Source organism: Dendrobates tinctorius, unplaced genomic scaffold (assembly GCF_039654945.1).
Source record: "Dendrobates tinctorius isolate UK_male_01 unplaced genomic scaffold, ASM3965494v1 ptg000323l, whole genome shotgun sequence".
Classification (NCBI taxonomy): domain Eukaryota; kingdom Metazoa; phylum Chordata; class Amphibia; order Anura; family Dendrobatidae; genus Dendrobates; species Dendrobates tinctorius.
This window is the reverse complement of record NW_027361990.1, coordinates 160,384-181,100: the sequence shown is the minus strand read 5'-3', so window position 1 is coordinate 181,100 and position 20,717 is coordinate 160,384. Positions and strand designations below refer to the sequence as shown.

The 20,717-nt window shown below is 52.6% G+C and overlaps 2 protein-coding genes across 6 annotated transcripts in view; one reads left to right on the top strand and one right to left on the bottom strand.

The window, feature by feature from the left end:
• The window catches only part of FAR1 (fatty acyl-CoA reductase 1), a 40,128-nt gene extending 28,592 nt beyond the window's left edge, over positions 1 to 11,536 (bottom strand). For 4 of the 5 annotated variants that reach the window (XM_073561613.1, XM_073561611.1, XM_073561615.1 and 1 more), the window contains exons 1-2: positions 11,383 to 11,536; positions 157 to 360 (exon numbers count right to left, since the gene is read on the bottom strand). In XM_073561613.1, coding sequence (XP_073417714.1) covers positions 157 to 345 — 189 coding nt within the window. In that variant the 5' untranslated portion in view covers positions 346 to 360; positions 11,383 to 11,536. Of the gene's footprint in view, positions 1 to 156; positions 361 to 499; positions 522 to 11,382 lie in introns of those variants that run through there. The other variant, XM_073561612.1, reaches the window with a different exon arrangement.
• Positions 11,537 to 11,617: 81 nt separating this feature from the next.
• Positions 11,618 to 20,717, top strand: part of LOC141074092 (uncharacterized) — a 70,392-nt gene continuing 61,292 nt past the window's right edge. The window contains exon 1 of the mRNA XM_073561608.1: positions 11,618 to 11,748. Coding sequence (XP_073417709.1) covers positions 11,658 to 11,748 — 91 coding nt within the window. The 5' untranslated portion in view covers positions 11,618 to 11,657. The remainder of the gene's footprint in view (positions 11,749 to 20,717) is intronic.

Genomic DNA, 20,717 nt, shown 5'->3' with positions numbered 1-20,717 from the left:
AGATATGTTGTGCAAGTATCTCAAGGTCGAGCTGTCAGTAAAACATCAGAGCTCCAATGCACCAGTGCTAAAGAGACCCCAGAGGTCATCTTCTCTGCAGCTGAATGCGATCTAGTGTTCTCTGTTAGCAGCCAGCAGATCTGACTTAGCACCCACCTTGCAGCTCATCATTTCTGCAACCCGCTCCTGAGGCTTCTGGCTCGCTTTGGGTCGCACAAGCGCATAGACGGCTCTAATCCCTGGGCAAGATCTTAGCAACTTCTCCAGGAGAACCTTCCCCATGAAGCCGGTGGCTCCGGTGATGAGGACGTTCTTCCCTCTGTAGAAATCTGGAATGGATGCCATGGTGAACCTGAAGTCCTGCCGGGAAGAACAAAGAAAGGATGTGAAAAAGTGCACGACAGATATTCCAGCAATGTCTACAGATAGGTTCTCTCGCCCACACCCACTGGGGACCCGCGCCTCCCTCCTTGCCCGCACCTTTCTCACCAGTACTCACGGGGGGGCCTGCGCCTCACTCCTTGCCAGCACCTCTCTCATCAGAGCTCACGGAGGGCCTGCGCCTCACTTCTTGCCCGCACCTCTCTCACCTGTACTCAAGTAGGGCCCGTGCCTCCCTCTATTACCCGAACCCACCCATGGGGGGCCCACCCCTCCCTCTCTCTCTCTCATCTGCACCCACGCCTACCTCTCACCCACCCACGGGGTGCCCACCCCTCCCTCTCATCCGCACCCATGGGGGCCTGCAGATCCCTTCCTCTTTGCATCAGTACAACCAGTCCATATATGCTCCCTGCCCTGGAGGCAATCACCCAAGCTGCTCTACAGCACGACGGCTCCACAAGATCTCAGCGTCCTGGACCTGCTCATTATATCAAAATAAGTATATAAAACGGAAATAACACTGGAGGCGAAGGATCTGATAGTCACTTCGTGAACGTACAAGAGGAAGTCAGGCGCTCAGGCTAATACCACGCCGTAATATCACCACTTCCTCATCTGCACCCAACGGGGAGGAGAACGTGACACAACTGCTCAAAACCATAGCACAGCGGGTCCTGACCCTAACCCTGTGTACAGTCCTTACCCGGCACGGCCACCAAGGAAGCCATAACACAACCCCCAAACTCAGCCTAGTCTTGGGGGCACCACAATCCAGCTCAGACGAGCACTGGGGCATCGCCAACCATTCCAAGACCAAACGAGCACCGGGGGCACCACCAGACAGCCCAAGACCAAACAAGCACCAGGGGGCTACGTCAAACTGTCCAAGACCAAACGAGCACCGGGGGGGGGGGGGGGGTTGCACCCCCAAAGAGCCAAGACCAAACAAGCACCAGGGGGCTACGTCAAACTGTCCAAAGACCAAACGAGCACGGGGGGGGGGGGGCACCACCAAACAGCCCAAGACCAAACAAGCACCAGGGGGCTACGTCAAACTGTCCAAGACCAAACGAGCACGGGGGGGGGCACCACCGAACAGCCCAAGACCAAACAAGCACCGGGGGGCTACGTCAAACTGTCCAGGACCAAACGAGCACCGAGGGGGGCACCGCTAACTAGTCCAAGCAGGCATCAGGAGGGCATTGCCAAAAGACTGCATCAGTATTCGGGCTGTTATTTAACACTATACATCCCATGACTCACCCCCTCAATCACTGCCAGAGCCGGATCCCTGCCAGCTTGGATCATGAATGGTGCAGCGCAGCCGTCCAAAACACACTTCACTATGTACCAAGGGTGGAAAACTTTTCATATTTTCCTATCAGGCCGAGGACCTAGCAGTCTCTTTAGCAAATGTACCTAACAGATCACATGCCATGTTTTGCAGGCATATTTGTATCAAAGGGGGAAAAACAGTGATATCACATCCCTCGCTCTGCGCCTGTATATAAAGGGGACGTCTTCGGCAGATAGCGCACTATTACCCAGCATGGCGGTCTGATAGACGAGAGAATGGCTGCCCATTTACAAGCTCTTTGCCCTGGAGCCGTCAGACGGTGGATCAGTGTCGCTGCTCAGAGAGCGCATGGTGCAGGCCAGCGGCACGGGGACCCTCCTCTATGACATATATACCGTGATAAAAGGGGCTTCTTTAAGACATTTTTAATAAGCTTTGTATCAAGGTTACGGACTTTTCAGAAGACTTTTTTTGCAATGATTGCTAAGAAGAAATCGATTGATAACCACGGCTAGTCCATATAAGATAAGAGGAGTCTTATCAGGGTAAACTACTGCTTATTGATTAGCACAAGTCGCTGTGAGAGCAAAGTCATAAAACACTGATAAGCGAGCGCTCCATAAACCACTGCCGATAGGACGGCCAGCCGGAGAAATCTGCCAGGAGAGCGAGGATAAAGGGGTGTGATACGCGATGGCACTGCGACCTCGAGCCGCTATTCACTACATTGCATGGCCGGACCCTCCCCGAGGTCCGTGGACAAGGGTTACTTTGTCCTTCTAGACTGTCTGGACGTAAGATGTGGATTTAGATTTCTTCCACATGGAAAAAACAAAGATGTAAAGTTGCAATTGTGCAGATGACCAAATCATTGATGCAAATGGAAAACGGCCTATAACTTTCTGCTGTAAGTATTAGTTATTTCTTACAGCCCCCCCATCTGGTTGACAAGACCCCCAGAACCTGCAACAAGCAAGGGAGGCTGGAGACGTCACAGCGACCCCCTGTACATAAAAATTACAATAAGTGACCACATATTGACAGCTATGCATACGATCGTCATATGGCACTAATCCGCCATTTTGGGGACAATGGAGTGTTTCTCCCCAGGGTCAATAACAGGTGCATAAGTATCTCACCCCTCTGCGTATAATAACATTGCATATAATACCCACAGCTGCATTTAAATGGACGCTAAATTAAAGAACTTAAAGGGATTGTACAGAATTAGAACATGGCTGCTTTCTTTCAAGAACAGCGCTACCTCTGGTCACAGGTTATATCTGGTACTGCAACCCCTTGAAGTGAATGGAGCCGTGCTGCAATGTCAGACACAACCAATGGTCAGGGCTGCCTCTGTTTCTCAGATGACAGCCATGTTTGTCTAAACCTGGACCTTCCATTCAAGCTTCATACCACATAACTATAAGGATAGTTTACAGTATAGGACACGGCAGCTCCTCCATCCATCTGCCATCCAGAGCGGTGTGTGCCTGGGTGGCTCGATTCCCTTGGCACCCATTAATCCAGCCATGTATAATGTACGGCTCTAATGGGTCAATTAAAAGACGAGCAAAACAAACAGAAATAGAGCTCAACAGGTGCCTCCAAGACCGCGGCAAAACCGGAAACACAAGCATGGAGGCAGCAGATCAACGGGCAATGTATGACCACTGCTGGGACCCAGCCGGTCACAAGAATGGAGCCCCATGAGTCCCCTGTGTGAATGGAGCCATAATAAGCATCCCCCACCCCCATGGTCTCAGCTGGCAGTCCCCATCCTACAGGTCTCAGCGGTGTCCGCCCCCCTCCCGGTCTCAGCCGATGGACCAGCCCTCCCCTTCCCAAGGGTCTCCTCTTAAGACCAATACTGTATATCTAAACGGTAGAATACATGTCTGCAGCCACCACTAGGGGGAGCTCACTGTACATCACTGTATCAATGTAGATCAGTATGCATAGAGCTCCTCGGCTCCCTCTAGTGACTGCTGCAGGAAGAACATTTTATTCCATTATCATTGGGGAAGATTTGTAGCCCAGTCTTAGAAAATTGGGATTCCAACCCCTAACAAAGCATAAGAAATAACCAGGGCTAATGCACTGCTCATATAGGAGGGTTAAAAACAAATAGCTAGAAATATTGATGACTAGTAAATCTTGCAATGTAAACCCCAATCCTCATAGGACTCCGTAGGACCCCCACAGGCTCCACATGGGGTCAAACTTACCTGCTCTTCAGGGCAATGTCTCCCCCATCACAGATTACATTGTAGAGCAAAGTCTATTCCATGGGCGGCAGACAGGATGCGGATCACACAGGGCGTCATCACGCAGAGGTGAATGGACCCGATAATACAGCCGGGTCCTGTCAGGTAAACCGTGTTCACACTGACACATTACCTACCATCCTGTGGCTGCTCATGGTGACAACTCATTGCTCCGGAGCAAGAGACTCTACAAGGGAACCTTCAATCACCGGCCCAGAGCCATTACATGCATCGCACGGCTTTCTCTAGATGCCCGCATCTCACTACGGGGTAAAGCTGAACCTTTTGGCTCTATAATGGCCCTTTGGTGCCCCTTTTTCACCTTCAGATTACATATAAGGTGCATTTTGTTGTAGTTTAGCGGAATAACGACTTTTACTCTAAGGCCAGTTATTCATCTGTGCATAAAAAAAAGTATTGTGAGCGACGTTTCGTGCGATCCTCGCACAGATCCGGGGACTCGCAGCTTCCTCTGCCGGGCCTGGAGCTAAATTTGCAAGGCTAAAAACATCCATAATATTATTAGAAAATGACCCAAAAAGAGCCAGGTGCCGGCATCCCATTTCCACCAGTCACCTGATCTGTTTATTTCCAGTTGCTCCAGACACAAGAGCAGATTTATCAAAACCAGAGGAATAGGAAGTGGAGCAGTTTCCATAGCAACCACGGAATAAGCGTAGGAATCTAATCAGTTGCTATAGGCAACCCCCTACTTTCCTCTTCAGTATAATTGTCATAAATCTCCCTCAAAATGACGTCTTTTCCTCCCCAGTCCACATTAGTAAACTATGCGGTGACTTCACATCAATACGAGCAGATATTAAATCCTCCAGGGATGGAGGCAACTCCGGAAACTTCAATGCCAGCGGTCTGGATGGCGGCGTTCTCACCGCAATTAGCACCAGGCGCCGTCCAAAGTGTTACCATTGTACATATACATTCGGCCGCTCCTACATTATCGCTCTGCTTTTAGGCAGCGCTACAGATTTCGTACATCAGAAAACGCAAACTTATAAAACGGGGCGAGACGCCTGTAAGATGAACCGTCCTCCGGAGATACTAGCCCCGGGACAGCTCTGCCCCCCCCCATATAGTGGAGGAGCGGGGCGAGACGCCGGTAAGCTGAACCGTCCTCCGGAGATACTAGCCCCAGGACAGCTCTGCCCCCCATATAGTGGAGGAACGGGGTGAGACGCCTGTGAGATGAACCGTCCTCCGGAGATACTAGCCCCAGGACAGCTCTGCCCCCCATATAGTGGAGGAACGGGGCGAGACGCCTGTGAGATGAACCGTCCTCCGGAGATACTAGCCCCAGGACAGCTCTGCCCCCCATATAGTGGAGGAACGGGGCGAGACGCCTGTAAGCTGAACCGTCCTCCGGAGATACTAGCCCCGGGACAACTCTGCCCCCCATATAGTGGAGGAACGGCGTGAGACGCCTGTGAGATGAACCGTCCTCCGGAGATACTAGCCCCAGGACAGCTCTGCCCCCCATATAGTGGAGGAACGGGGCGAGACGCCTGTGAGATGAACCGTCCTCCGGAGATACTAGCCCCGGGACAGCTCTGCCCCCCCATATAGTGGAGGAACGGGGCGAGATGCCTGTAAGCTGAACCGTCCTCCGGAGATACTAGCCCCAGGACAGCTCTGCCCCCCATATAGTGGAGGAACAAGGCGAGACGCCTGTAAGCTGAACCGTCCTCCAGAGATACTAGCCCCGGGACAACTCTGCATCCCATAGTGGAGGAACGGGGCGAGACGCCTGTGAGATGAAACGTCCTCCGGAGATACAAGCCCCGGGACAACTCTGCCCCCCCATATAGAGGAGGAACGGGGCGAGATGCCTGTAAGCTGAACCGTCCTCCGGAGATACAAGCCCCGGGACAACTCTGCCCCCCCATATAGAGGAGGAACGGGGCGAGATGCCTGTAAGCTGGACCGTCCTCCGGAGATAAAAGCCCCGGGACAACTCTGCCCCCCCATATAGAGGAGGAACGGGGCGAGATGCCTGTAAGCTGGACCGTCCTCCGGAGATACAAGCCCCGGGACAGCTCTGCCCCCCCATATAGTGGAGGAATGGGGCGAGATGCCTGTAAGCTGTACCGTCCTCCGGAGATACAAGCCCCGGGACAGCTCTGCCCCCCCATATAGAGGAGGAACGGGGCGAGACGCCTGTAAGATGAACCGTCCTCCGGCGATACTAGCCCCGGGACAGCTCTACCCCCCCCATATAGAGGAGGAACGGGGCGAGATGCCTGTAAGCTGAACCGTACTCCGGAGATACAAGCCCCGGGACAGCTCTGCCCCCCCATATAGTGGAGGAACGGGGCGAGATGCCTGTAAGCTGAACCGTCCTCCGGAGATACAAGCCCCGGGACAGCTCTGCCCCCCCATATAGTGGAGGAACGGGGCGAGATGCCTGTAAGCTGAACCGTCCTCCGGAGATACAAGCCCCGGGACAGCTCTGCCCCCCATATAGAGGAGGAACGGGGCGAGATGCCTGTAAGCTGAACCGTCCTCCGGAGATACAAGCCCCGGGACAGCTCTGCCCCCCATATAGAGGAGGAACGGGGCGAGATGCCTGTAAAATGAACAGTCCTCCGGAGATACTAGCCCCGAGACAGCTCTGCCCCCCATATAGCGGAGGAACGGGGCGAGACGCCTGTAAGATGAACCGTCCTCCGGAGATACAAGCCCCGGGACAGCTCTGCCCCCCATATAGAGGAGGAACGGCCATTGTTGTCAGCGCTGCACGTCAGCGGGCGAGGGAAATAGACGAGCAATGTGGTCAGATCAAGATCACAGGGCAAATACAGATCTGGATCATTTACAGCAAGTCTGAGGACTTTCCCACTTAAAAAAAATATTTAAACCACATGTACAGGATGAAGCAGGGTGACATCAGCATTCAGACATCTGCCATACAAGCCAACAAACCAGACAACTTAAAGGGGGCATCCACCACTGGGCACCCCCCCCCCCCCCCAGGTGCTGCAGTGTTCTGTTAAGTGGGTTGTGACCATGGATATTAGCAATTTGGGTCAATTCAGCCAGCCTCCTTCTGCAAACTATAGACATAGAACTGGGTTGGCTTTTCTGATGAAACAAGGAAACACTGTCTTGTGTCAGGCAGAGGGCACAAAGCAGGGAAACTACCCGGCCATCTTTGAGGGGCTCTCCAGGACCACTCACTCCCGCACAGAGTCATGCAGGGTGCGGATACCCTGGCTCCTGCACATACAGGACGTGTGCTGATACCGGCCTAAGTTATTGGTTAAGTTACTGGCGCCCACCCAGAAGATAAGCAGCAGTTGTACCGGCAAAGATTGGCCACTTCTGCACAGGACGAGATTAATACCGGGGTGGAGGAGTGCGAGTATGCCACGCTCCTCACCATTTACATACGCTCCACTGCTGGTGGCGAAGAATAAAGCCGATAAAGAGATTTCAGGTCTGAAGTTGCAGGTTGGATGGGATTGTGTAATTCCTGGAAAGCAGAGGTAACACACGGGCTGCGAGCCTCTCCATTATGCTACATAGTGAGCCGTAGTTAACTGGAGTTTCTGGAAAGTTTGCATTCAGCACAGAGACGTTCACCGGCGAGAAACAAGAGGCGATTCACGAAATGGCGACGCTGGGAAGTTCCAGGAGGGAAATGACAGAAATATTAGGGTCTTTCCATCTTTATTTTTGATTAAAAGAAGTTTTCCCATTTTAAAATGCCTGTTGTTCCCTGTGCCGTGTGGGTATGGGGGTCACTGTGGGGAAGGCAAGGAGTCACCAGCACCCACTAGGCAGGAGGTGATGGGATATTCTAGGCACATGTCTCCATGTTTAATTGCAGGAACCCTTTAGATTTTCCAGTTTTAAGCTGTTATCACTGAATTACAGGAAAGGTGATAAGTTCTACATCAGTGGGGGTCCGACCGCTGCAACCTGCATGGATTGCCAGGATAGGGACCTCAGCAGTTTGCACATTCACCCGTGGCTTTGCTCGCTCCCTATGGGACTGCTGGAGACGGGCGAACACAGTGCTGCGACAGTCCCATAGATAACTAATCGAGCAGAGGTCAGGCTTGCGCTGTGCTGAGCCACACGATGGCAGGAGGCTGCAGGACACAAAGATCCCACTTTCCATGTGCTGGGGTCAAACCCTGTCCAGGGGGCTCACACTCAGCCATGTAACTAGTGTGGGTCAGCCCCGACTACTTACACATTATCATTAAAAAGCCAAGTCTCAATCTCGGGGAAAGACCAGATCTACGTCTACATCCTGCCATGATCGCGGTTGGTTTATGCTTCTTCTTACACTTAAGGGGTATTCCCAAATCAGACACCTATGACAACCGCAGCATTTGCATGGATAGCCGTGTGCCGATAAATGCCGCCGGGCTTGCCATACTTCCCACAAATTTCAATGGAGTAACTTCTCCAAAGACATCAGTACAGAGGTCGGCTGCTTTGCATTAATTCTAACTGGTTGGCGTCACACGTGGTTCCCGGCTCGGTCAAATGGGATATGACAAAAGTTTAAGAGGCTAGTGAAGTTATAAGAGTACATTAAGTGGCATCACTGCTGTAATAGACACCAGGTACAGATATGGCCATATAAACCTTTGCCCCGGTACAGCAAAGGACGGATTAGAGGAGTAACATGACTGACGGGTACAGGCTGTGCTATAGCCATGGGAACACAAAGGTCTGCATAGGAGCTGTGTACACAAGACGGCAGGTTTTCCTTCAATACAGACTGCAAGCTTGCTTCCTTTCACAAGTAAAGGCGCAACAAGAAAGGAAGTTGGTTGCACAAGTGTTCACACACTTTACATCACATCTTTACTTTCATGGCCCGAGTCTGTGCAAACACAGAAATCGCGCTCAGCGCTGAAGAGCCCTCGATGAGGACTACGCCGAGGGATCGCGAAACAAAAACACGGCGAAGTCAGCAAGAATGAAATTAATGTCACATCTGCAATGGGCGAGAGAATGACAAAGCAGCACAAACGTCTGAGCACTTGTCTCCTGCCCGGGCACTGCCCCAGGGGAAGGCCGAACCCTGGGAATTGGGAGGGTTAAATCACAATATCCAAAAATTAACACCCCAGGGTGTGAGAAGTGAGAGGAACAAAGATAGAAAACCATGAGGTTTCATGAAGTGCCAAAAAAGAGGGCGGAAACTCATGACATGGCTCTGCGTCCTGCCAGATACAACGTCACTGTGCAGATTCCTACAGTGCAGAGCTGCACGCGGCTGCCCTGCTACTGGGCAACTACAACTCCCAGCACTGGACGCACATGTACGATGATCACGTGATTGCACAGAAGTCATCATCCTTCCGACTGCAGCCAGCATGTGCATGGTGGGCAGCCCACCGAGGTGCATCGACAGTCACACGAGGCTTTTATGGTGGGTGGTCCTGACTATTGTACCATAATGCACGGCAGACAGTCGCAGGCCGCGCGCTCACATTTCTCTAGTCACAGATTAACCTCCTGTTCTGGCCACCTAACTCCAGTCTGTGTCGGACGCGTTCAGACTAATGTTTTCGTTTTCCTGGATCAGCACCTCATCGTGCAGTAATGTCTGGCATTATAACTCTGCCCCGTTCAAGTGAAGGGAGCTGAGCTGCAATGCCCCACGCAACCTACGGTCAAGAGGGGCGCCGTTCCTGAGAGCAGCCATGTCCTTTAAGACCAGATTCACACCTGTGAGCAGTGCATGGGCCGACCACAGGTCTCCTGTATACGCAGCTGATGAGCTCAGGTCAGGAGACTCGGACGTATACTGTGATCCAGAGACGCATGTGAGAGTGTGATCCTGGCCTAGAACAGCTCAGCAGCTTCACTTGTGCTCACCGGGTCCAGCACCACCCTGGTCCCTCCATGGCAGCTGGTGTACCCTCAGCCAGACCCTGCAGGTAAGACGCCCACTGCAATGTCATGGGGTATCGTAAACGCCAGGCCGTCAGGTGCTAGTGGTGAGAATCAGACTGCCACCCTCTGCTTCTTAATCCCGGAACACCCCTTTAAGGGGGCACTCTGGACAAGAACCCGTGCGATGGACGAGGGTCCACAGATATTACAGCTGATCGAACCATTCAAGCACTGAAGAAAGGTGAGTGAAGAGGTACAACCTCCCCCCAGAGGGGCCGGAGAGGCCCGGGCGCAACCTCCCCCCAGAGGGGCCGGAGAGGCCCGGGCGCAACCTCCCCCCAGAGGGGACGGAGAGGCCCGGGCGCAACCTCCCCCCAGAGGGGACGGAGAGGCCCGGGCGCAACCTCCCCCCAGAGGGGACGGAGAGGCCCGGGCGCAACCTCCCCCCAGAGGGGACGGAGAGGCCCGGGCGCAACCTCCCCCCAGAGGGGACGGAGAGGCCCGGGCGCAACCTCCCCCCAGAGGGGACGGAGAGGCCAGGGCGCAACCTCCCCCCAGAGGGGACGGAGAGGCCCGGGCGCAACCTCCCCCCAGAGGGGCCGGAGAGGCCAGGGCGCAACCTCCCCCCAGAGGGGCCGGAGAGGCCAGGGCGCAACCTCCCCCCAGAGGGGCCGGAGAGGCCCGGGCGCAACCTCCCCCCAGAGGGGCCGGAGAGGCCCGGGCGCAACCTCCCCCCAGAGGGGCCGGAGAGGCCAGGGCGCAACCTCCCCCCAGAGGGGCCGGAGAGGCCCGGGCGCAACCTCCCCCCAGAGGGGCCGGAGAGGCCCGGGCGCAACCTCCCCCCAGAGGGGCCGGAGGCCTGAGCGCCGCCTTCTCCATCAGGAGCCTTTCAGTCCTGCGCACAGAGGATCAGGATCTGGGAGGTCGGAGCCATTAAAAATTCATCATCCATCCTGCAAATGCAATTTGTGAGGAAATTGCTTCTTACAGCGCCACTCCTGCCATCAGGCAATGTCCAGTACTGCAGCTAATCTTCATTCATTCAAGGGGAGTTATAGAAGGAGACCCCCCCCCACCCCGCAACCAAGAATGCTGCTGTTTATGGAAAAGTGAAGGAGCCCTGATTGTAGAGACCCCCGTGAGTCCGCGCTCACAGCTCCCCTCCCCCGCGGAGCCTCTCCCCCGGAGACATCGCCCATAAAGTGGGGGTTATGGCGGCCAGATAAGATGTTGCCGGGTTATAAAGGCACAAAAAAACTCTGTAACCCCCAAATGTGAAAGTGTACAACCCCCCCGAGGCCTCCTAACCACAACTCCCAGCGGGGGCACTACAACTCCCAGGAGCACTCTATAGACCGGGGGTGAGTAGTCTGACAACCTGCCTCCTCCACTATAAGAGCAGGCAGACACATGCTGCGAGTAGGAGAAAGGGTTAATATGTGGAGCTGTATGGTGACTGGACCTGCCCTTTAAGGGGGTGACCACAGCCGGGGGGCAGAGCTCCCAGACCGGGCAGAGCCCACCCGCTCTGCCCTCCCCACACCCCGAGCACCACGTTACCTCAGCCCCGGCGCCGGCAGCAGCTCCCGCTCTTGTTGCCTCGCCTCAACTGACGCCCCAGCCTTCAGGCCGCGCCGTGCGAACACTCCCTCAGCCGGCGGCCACGCCCAGCTCTGCGCTGAATGGACGAGCGCCCGTGACGTCACGGAACAGGCAAGAAAACTCCGCCCTGTGATTGGATGATCTACTGGTACAAGGAGGTGGGGACCACACCCATCCGTTACCGGGGGGACCGGGCGGGAGACAGCGGAGGATGCTGGGTAAAGGGAGGATGGATGATGAGGAGTCGGGACGGGGACGAGGCAGCGAAGGATTATGGGATGGTTGCCTCGGCAACGGCATCAAAAGCAGCCACCGATAACCTTGGTGAGCGGGAGATGATGAGGAGGAGGATGGGAGTCACTGCTGTCACCGAGCAACGTGCAGGAGGCTGGGAAATAGCGGACTCTGTCACAGACTGTCACATAACCACATAACGACCCCACATCACCCATAACGACCCCACATCTCCCCATAACGACCCCACATCACCCATAACGACCCCACATCACCCATAACGACCCCACATCACCCCATAACGACCCCACATCACCCCATAACGACCCCACATCACCCCATAACGGCCCCACATCACCCCATAACGACCCCACATCACCCATAACGACCCCACATCACCCATAACGACCCCACATCACCCCATAACGACCCCACATCACCCCATAACGACCCCACATCACCCCATAACGGCCCCACATCTCCCCATAACGACCCCACATCACCCATAACGACCCCACATCACCCATAACGACCCCACATCACCCCATAACGACCCCACATCACCCCATAACGACCCCACATCACCCATAACGACCCCACATCACCCATAACGACCCCACATCACCCATAACGACCCCACATCTCCCCATAACGACCCCACATCACCCATAACGACCCCACATCACCCATAACGACCCCACATCACCCCATAACGGCCCCACATCTCCCCATAACGACCCCACATCACCCCATAACGACCCCACATCACCCCATAACGGCCCCACATCTCCCCATAACGACCCCACATCTCCCCATAACGACCCCACATCTCCACATAACGACCCCACATCTCCACATAACGACCCCACATCTCCCCATAACGACCCCACATCTCCACATAACGACCCCACATCACCCCATAACGGCCCCACATCACCCCATAACGACCCCACATCTCCACATAACGGCCCCACATCACCCCATAACGGCCCCACATCACCCCATAACGGCCCCACATCTCCCCATAACGACCCCACATCTCCACATAACGGCCCCACATCACCCCATAACGGCCCCACATCACCCCATAACGACCCCACATCACCCCATAACGGCCCCACATCACCCCATAACGACCCCACATCTCCACATAACGGCCCCACATCACCCCATAACGGCCCCACATCACCCCATAACGACCCCACATCACCCCATAACGACCCCACATCACCCCATAACGACCCCACATCACCCCATAACGACCCCACATCTCCCCATAACGACCCCACATCTCCACATAACGACCCAACATCACCCATAACGACCCCACATCACCCCATAACGACCCCACATCACCTCATAACGGCCCCACATCACCCCATAACGGCCCCACATCACCCCATAACGACCCCACATCTCCACATAACGACCCCACATCACCCCATAACGACCCCACATCTCCACATAACGACCCCACATCTCCACATAACGACCCCACATCACCCCATAACGACCCCACATCACCACATAACGACCCCACATCACCACATAACAGCCCCACATCTCCACATAACGACCCCACATCACCCCATAATGACCCCACATCACCCCATAACGACCCCACATCACCCCATAACGACCCCACATCACCCCATAACGACCCGGGCTGTGGAGTCGGAGTCGTGGAGTTCGTGCTCATTTTGGTGGAGTTGGAGTCGGTATAAAATGGACCGACTCCTAAAATATATAATAAATTGGGTACAGTAATTCAATGCAGAATGTGCTGAATATTTTTTCATAGGAATTTGGGAAAGTTATAAAATGTCCTATAAATGACTGTTCTATTCCTGATCTAAGGCTACATTCACACACAGCGTTTTTCCTGCGTTTTTTGAGGATAACGTTTTTCAGTTGCAAAAGCAGATCAGCTTTTTAAAAAACCGCATCACCTGAAAGGTTTTTGAGCTCATAGATAATGTTTTCAATATCAACAGCAGATTAGAAATCTGCTCTATATATCCATATCATATCTGTACCAAAAAGAATGAAAGCCGGGTAGCACACAGACTAACACTCCTTTTTTTTTTTAGCACCAGTCAGGTACACCTTATAGCTGCCCAAAAGGACACCCAGGACAGGCATTGCTCGTCTTCAGTAACATCAACTGATAGTTGGAATAAATAGACTGCATTCATCACCACATCTTCTTAAGGTGCAGGCTTTATTTTCAAGTGTAGGGGTGTGCAGTATGAGGTTCTGCAGCAGCTGAGGTGTGCAGTATGAGGTTCTGCCCCCCCTAGGTTTGATCCTGGCTACGCCCATGGCGTGAATGTAGCCTGAGGATCTAGGCTTTGTCTTAGCTTATATAAGTCAGTAAGTATATATATAGTGATAAAACACTCCAGGATCGCCTTTGCTGGGGTCAAAGGTCACGTGCGTTCAGCATGAAACTCAGGCGCACAGCCGGGGTCCGGGTATAACTGACACTGGGTCAGGTTTATTAAAACATGAAAGCAATGCTTAAATAAATAAAACAAATCCTTGCCTGTCCGGCACTAACTAAACAAGGTACAACCTAACTACCAACAGGCGGGCTTCTCCCGTCCAGCCAAACCACAGTTGCAGTGGGCACTGCTTCCACTCACGTGTGTCTCTCACACAGACAGGCTCTCTGTGTTCCCAGGCTGAGACACTCACACAACCACCTGGCATCCTTTTATATCCGCCCTCCCATTATTCATTAGTAACCAGGTGCGATACTGACCAGACTAGGCCACATAGGAAAGGTATCTGGGCGAGATATACCTGCCCTCATCCACTATTCCCACATGATTCTCACATATCCCCCCCCTCTGCTCAGACCACTCCGGTCGAGCAATGACACCCGCCAAACAGTGCACTCAGGACAGGGCATCTGCATTCCCCATCTGTACCTCTGGGCGGTGCTCCACCGTAAAAGTGTAGGCCTGCAGGGCAAGGAACCACCGGGTCACCCGGCTATTACGTTCCTTGTGCAAGTGCATCCACTTGAGAGGGGCATGGTCAGTGATCAGCCTGAACTTTCGGCCCACCAGGTAATATTTGAGGGCCTCTAGAGCCCACTTAATGGCGAGGCACTCTTTTTCTACGACTGCATACTTTTGCTCATGTTTATTCAGCTTCCTGCTGAGATAGAGGACTGGGTGTTCCACTCCGTCCCTCACTTGTGAGAGTACGGCCCCGATACCGGTATCAGAGGCATCCGTTTGGACCACAAACTCGCTGCAGAAGTCCAGAGTCACCAGTACGGGCTGAGAGCAAAGTGCCCGTTTTAGGCTATGGAAGGCTTCTTCAGCCGCTAAACTCCATTTAATCATGACGGAGTCTTTCCCTTTTGTAAGATCCGTCAGGGGGGTAGCGATGGCTGCAAAATTGGGTATGAACCGGCGATAATAGCCGGCGATCCCCAGGAAGGCTTGAACCTGCTTCTTGTTGACAGGTTGCGGCCAGTCCTGAACCGCCTGAATCTTATCGAGCTGGGGTTTAACAATACCCCTCCCAATTACATATCCCAAATACCAGGCTTCTTCTAGCCCGATATGACATTTCTTGGGGTTCGCAGTTAGACCTGCCTCCCACAGGTCGTCAGTCACAGCTTGTACTTTCTGGAGATGAGTCTCCCAGTCCAAGCTGTAAATGACAATGTCATCCAAATAGGCCGAAGCGTACTTCCTATGTGGCCTCAAGACTCGATCCATTAGTCTCTGGAAGGTCGCTGGTGCCCCGTGCAGTCCAAACGGCATATACACATACTGAAATAAACCTTCCGGCGTAGCAAATGCCGTCTTTTCTCTGGCAGCCTCCGCCAGAGAGATCTGCCAATACCCCTTTGTTAGATCTAGGGTCGTAATATACCGGGCTTTTCCTAACCGATCTATTAACTCGTCGACCCGGAGCATAGGGTAGGCATCAAATTTTGAGACCGCATTCAGTTTCCTGAAGTCATTGCAGAACCGGATGGTGCCGTCTGGTTTAGGAATTAACACAATCGGGCTGGACCAAGCACTGTGCGATTCCTCAATGACACCTAACTCTAACATTGCCTTCACTTCTCGGGAAACGGCTTCACGGCGTGCTTACGGAATTCTGTAGGGTTTCACGTGAACTGTGACACCAGGTTCCGTTACGATGTCATGTTTCATTAGCGTAGTCTGCCCGGGTTTTTCTGAGAAAAACTTTTGGTTGTGAAGTAGAAACTGCCTGACCTCAGTCTTTTGCCGCTCTGAGAGAGTCTCTGCAACCCGTACCTCCGGTACGGTATGCGAGCAGACGGGACGGGCCAGCTCCACTGACAAGGCAGACCGATCTTTCCAGGGTTTTATCAGATTTACATGATAAATCTGTTCAGGTTTCCGTTTACCTGCCTGGTATACTTTGTAGTTTACTTCACCAATTCTTTCCATAATCTCAAAGGGGCCCTGCCACTTTGCCAGGAACTTACTGTCCACCGTGGGAACCAGGATCAACACCCTATCTCCGGGTGCAAACGTACGGATCTTGGCGCCCCTATCATAGATTCTTTTTTGGGCTCCTTGAGCCTGCATCATGTGTTCTTTGACAATAGGCATAACAGCCGCAATACGGTCCTGCATTTGGGATACGTGATCTATCACCGTTTTAAACGGAGTGACCTGACCCTCCCAGGTTTCTTTGGCGACGTCTAACAGTCCGCGAGGACGTCGAGCGTACAATAACTCAAAAGGCGAGAATCCCGTGGAAGACTGGGGCACTTCCCTGATGGCAAAAAGTAAATACGGAAGTAAATAGTCCCAGTTCTTCCCATCCTTGTCTATCACCTTTCTCACCATTTGCTTCAGAGTTTTATTGAACCGTTCGACCAACCCGTCTGTTTGAGGGTGATACACGGATGTGCGTAACGGTTCGATTCGTAACAACCGGCAGAGCTCCTTCATTACCCTGGACATAAAGGGAGTCCCTTGGTCGGTGAGTATCTGTTTTGGTATACCGACCCGACTAAACACATACACCAATTCCTTGGCAATCGTCTTGGTGGCCGTGTTACGCAAAGGGATGGCCTCCGGGTAACGAATGGCATAATCCAAGATGACCAGGATATGTTGGTGTCCACGTGCAGACCGTGGAAGGGGCCCGACTAAATCCATCCCAATCCTCTCAAACTGGACCTCAATAATAGGTAGGGGTACCAAAGGGCTACAGAACCGGGGCTTAGGCGCAAAGGTTTGGCAGTCAGGACAAGACTCACAATATACACGAATATCGTGATGCATGCCTGGCCAAACAAAACAGTGTAATATCCTTTCGGTGGTTTTCTGAACTCCCAGGTGACCTCCCATCACATGTCCGTGGGCCAGGTCCAGCACCTGCCGCCGGTAGGGTTTTGGAACGACTAATAGTTGCACCGTGTCTTCCCCCTTTTTCTCTATCTGATAGAGTAAATCATTCTCCAGGACCATGTAAGGATATGCCAGCCTAGAGCCAGGTTCTACGGGTACCCCATTTATCACTTTTACATTTGTCCTAGCCTGAGAAAGGGTAGGATCCTTTATTTGCTCGCTTTGGAAGTCATCTTTCTGAACTTCCAAATCCGGCAAACGGGGAGGTGGATGGCTGTCGGCCTCCTCCTCTTGCCCGGACTCCTCCGTATCACCCGCCGTGACTGAAAACGGGAACTGCAGGTCATTTCCAGCAGACTTCCCCCAAGTCTTCCGGGGAGACCTCTTCCAGGGGTTCGGGACCCACACGTGCCCTGGGAGAATAATCATGTACACTATTACCCTGGGGTATCAACTGATTCTCCCACAATTGCCAGAAGTGGGGAAAATCCCGGCCCAAGATTACATCATGCAATAACGCAGGGACGAGTCCCACTTTATGTTGCACAGACCCATAGGAAGTAGTAATGCATATGACCGTGATGAGGTACGAACAGGTGTCTCCATGCACACACGTTACAGAAAATTTGTCTGATGGTCCAGTCGGGGCTGACACCAGACTGGCCTTCACCAGAGTCACCACACTTCCCGAGTCTAACAATTCCACCACATTTTTTCCATCAACAGTTAAATCACACAAGTGTTTTTCCACATGCTTCTGACCGGCATTCACACTCACTACTGGTGCAACCATAGACATGCGGTTTTTAGAGTCTGTGACGTCGCACTGCATGGGTTCAGTAGTGACCGGACAGTTCGCAGCAATGTGTCCCATCTCTTGGCAGCGGAAACACCTAACGGGCCCCTTGCTTAGACCATAGTTCGTTACTCTCGGCCTCGCAGTGTGGGCAGTCCCGTTTTCCTCCCCCACTGTCTTAGGGATTTTTCCTTCTCCCCTACTCCCTGGAAAAGTCTTACCGGTTCCACGTGGAGATGATGAAGAACAAGGTGGGGTAGCGTCGTCTCGGAGTCCTTCCGCCACGGAGTAACGTTCAACCAGATCCACCAGTTGATCTGCCGTCGTAGGATTTCCATGGCTTACCCACTTCCTCAGGGCTGGCGGTAGGGTTCTCAGGTATTTGTCCATGACGACTCTCTGGATTATCTATGGCGCTGTCAACACCTCGGGTTGTAGCCACTTCTTCGTCACGTGGATCAGGTCGAACATCTGTGACCGCGGTGGTTTATCCGGCTGATAAGTCCATTGATGCACTCTCTGTGCGCGGACAGCGGTCGTCACTCCCAGCCGGGCCAAGATCTCGGCTTTCAGTTTGTCAAAGTCCTGCGCGGCTTCAGGTTCTAAGTCGTAATAAGCCTTTTGGGCCTCACCGGAAAGAAACGGGGCAATCAGGCCGGCCCATCGTGCCTTCGGCCATTTTTCTCTCACCGCCGTCCGTTCAAACGTGGTCAGGTATGCCTCAACGTCATCTTCGGTCGTCATCTTCTGCCAGTACCGACTCACGTGAATCACTCTCGACTCGACTTCCAGGTAAACCTCAGGAAGCTTGCCAGGCGCTGCGCCACCTGCTGGAGAAGCGAATGATCGGTAGCTGTCATGTCCACCAACTTCTTCAGCTGGGCCATCATCACCCGATTAGCTTCTTGCTGGACGGCGGTGTACTGTACCAGCGCTTTCACCACGTCCTCCATGCTCATGCTTCCCACGTGATGCCCGCGTTCTCCACCACAATGTGATAAAACACTCCGGGATCGCCTTTGCTGGGGTCAAAGGTCACGTGCGTTCAGCATGAAACTCAGGCGCAGAGCCGGGGTCCGGGTATAACTGACACTGGGTCAGGTTTATTAAAGGTGAAAGCAATGCATAAAGAAAAAAAACATAAAACAAATCCTTGCCTGTCCGGCACTAACTAAACAAGGTACAACCTAACTACCAACTGGCGGGCTTCTCCCGTCCAGCCAAACCACAGTTGCAGTGGGCACTGCTTCCACTCACGTGTGTCTCTCACACAGACAGGCTCTCTGTGTTCCCAGGCTGAGACACTCACACAACCACCTGGCATCCTTTTATATCCGCCTCCCATTATTCATTAGTCACCAGGTGAGATACTGACCAGACTAGGCCACATAGGAAAGGAATCTGGGCGAGATATACCTGCCCTCATCCACTATTCCCACATGATTCGCACAATATGTATATATATACACATACATACAATATATGTATGTATATATATATATATATTTATACTATAGATATATATATACAGTACAGACCAAAAGTTTGGACACACCTTCTCATTCAAAGAGTTTTCTTTATTTTCATGACTATGAAAATTGTAGATTCACTCTGAAGGCATCAAAACTATGAATTACCACATGTGGAATAATATAATTAACAAAAAAGTGTGACACAACTGAAAATATGTCTTATATTCTAGGTTCTTCAGAGTAGCCACCTTTTGCTTTGATTACTGCTTTGCACACTCTTGGCATTCTATCCTTGGATTTTGCAGTTGTACACTTTGCAGTAAAATGCCTGACTATATCGCTTGCATGTCAGTGGATCGGGAAGCAGTTTGGCTCCAGCTCCTGGATGTCGCGCTCTTTATAGACTCCAGTGTCTCCGCTCTCTGGGGATTTCGGTTTCTCTGTGTTCATCACTATTTACAGTACTTACATGTTAACAATCTGTGCTGACAAACCGCTTCTGTACAGAGGGAGGGCATGACATTACCTGGCCGGGATGGTTAGTGTAATAATGTGTACAAGTGCTCCCATGGGAGCTTTTGGGTTGGCAGGAAAGTATTCTGCGTACACTTAACCCTTCAGCCGTGATCAGACTTGACAGATTTGGTGCACATCAGAACGTACCCGTAAAGTTTGGGGCGTATGCAAATTTGCTCAAAGTGCAGTGTGATATTTTGTGGGTGTTCCCAGGTAGATTAGGAGCACAATGCTTGTGATCGTGAAGGATGAGGACTATGTGACCATTGTAAAACCCCCTAATCCGAAAAATGGAGGTGTAGTGACAGGTTCCACAGCATTGAACATGGAGGATAGGTAGACAGTGACAGACCCCAATGGAGTACAAGTAGAGAGCGACAGACGCCGCACTTTATGTGGAGTACAAGTAGAGAGCGACAGACCCTGCACTTTATATGGAGTACAAGTAGAGAGAGACAGGCCCCACACTACACATGAAGGACAAGTAGAGAGAGACAGGCCCCACACTACACATGAAGGACAAGTAGAGAGCGACAGACCCCACACTACACATGAAGGACAAGTAGAGAGCGACAGACCCCACACTACACATGAAGGAGAAGTAGAGAGAGACAGGCCCCACACTACACATGAAGGACAAGTAGAGAGCGACAGACCCCACACTACACATGAAGGACAAGTAGAGAGCGACAGACCCCACACTACACATGAAGGAGAAGTAGAGAGAGACAGGCCCCACACTACACATGAAGGACAAGTAGAGAGAGACAGGCCCCACACTACACATGAAGGACAAGTAGAGAGCGACAGGCCCCACACTACACATGAAGGACAAGTAGAGAGCGACAGACCCCACACTACACATGAAGGACAAGTAGAGAGCGACAGACCCCACACTACACATGAAGGACAAGTAGAGAG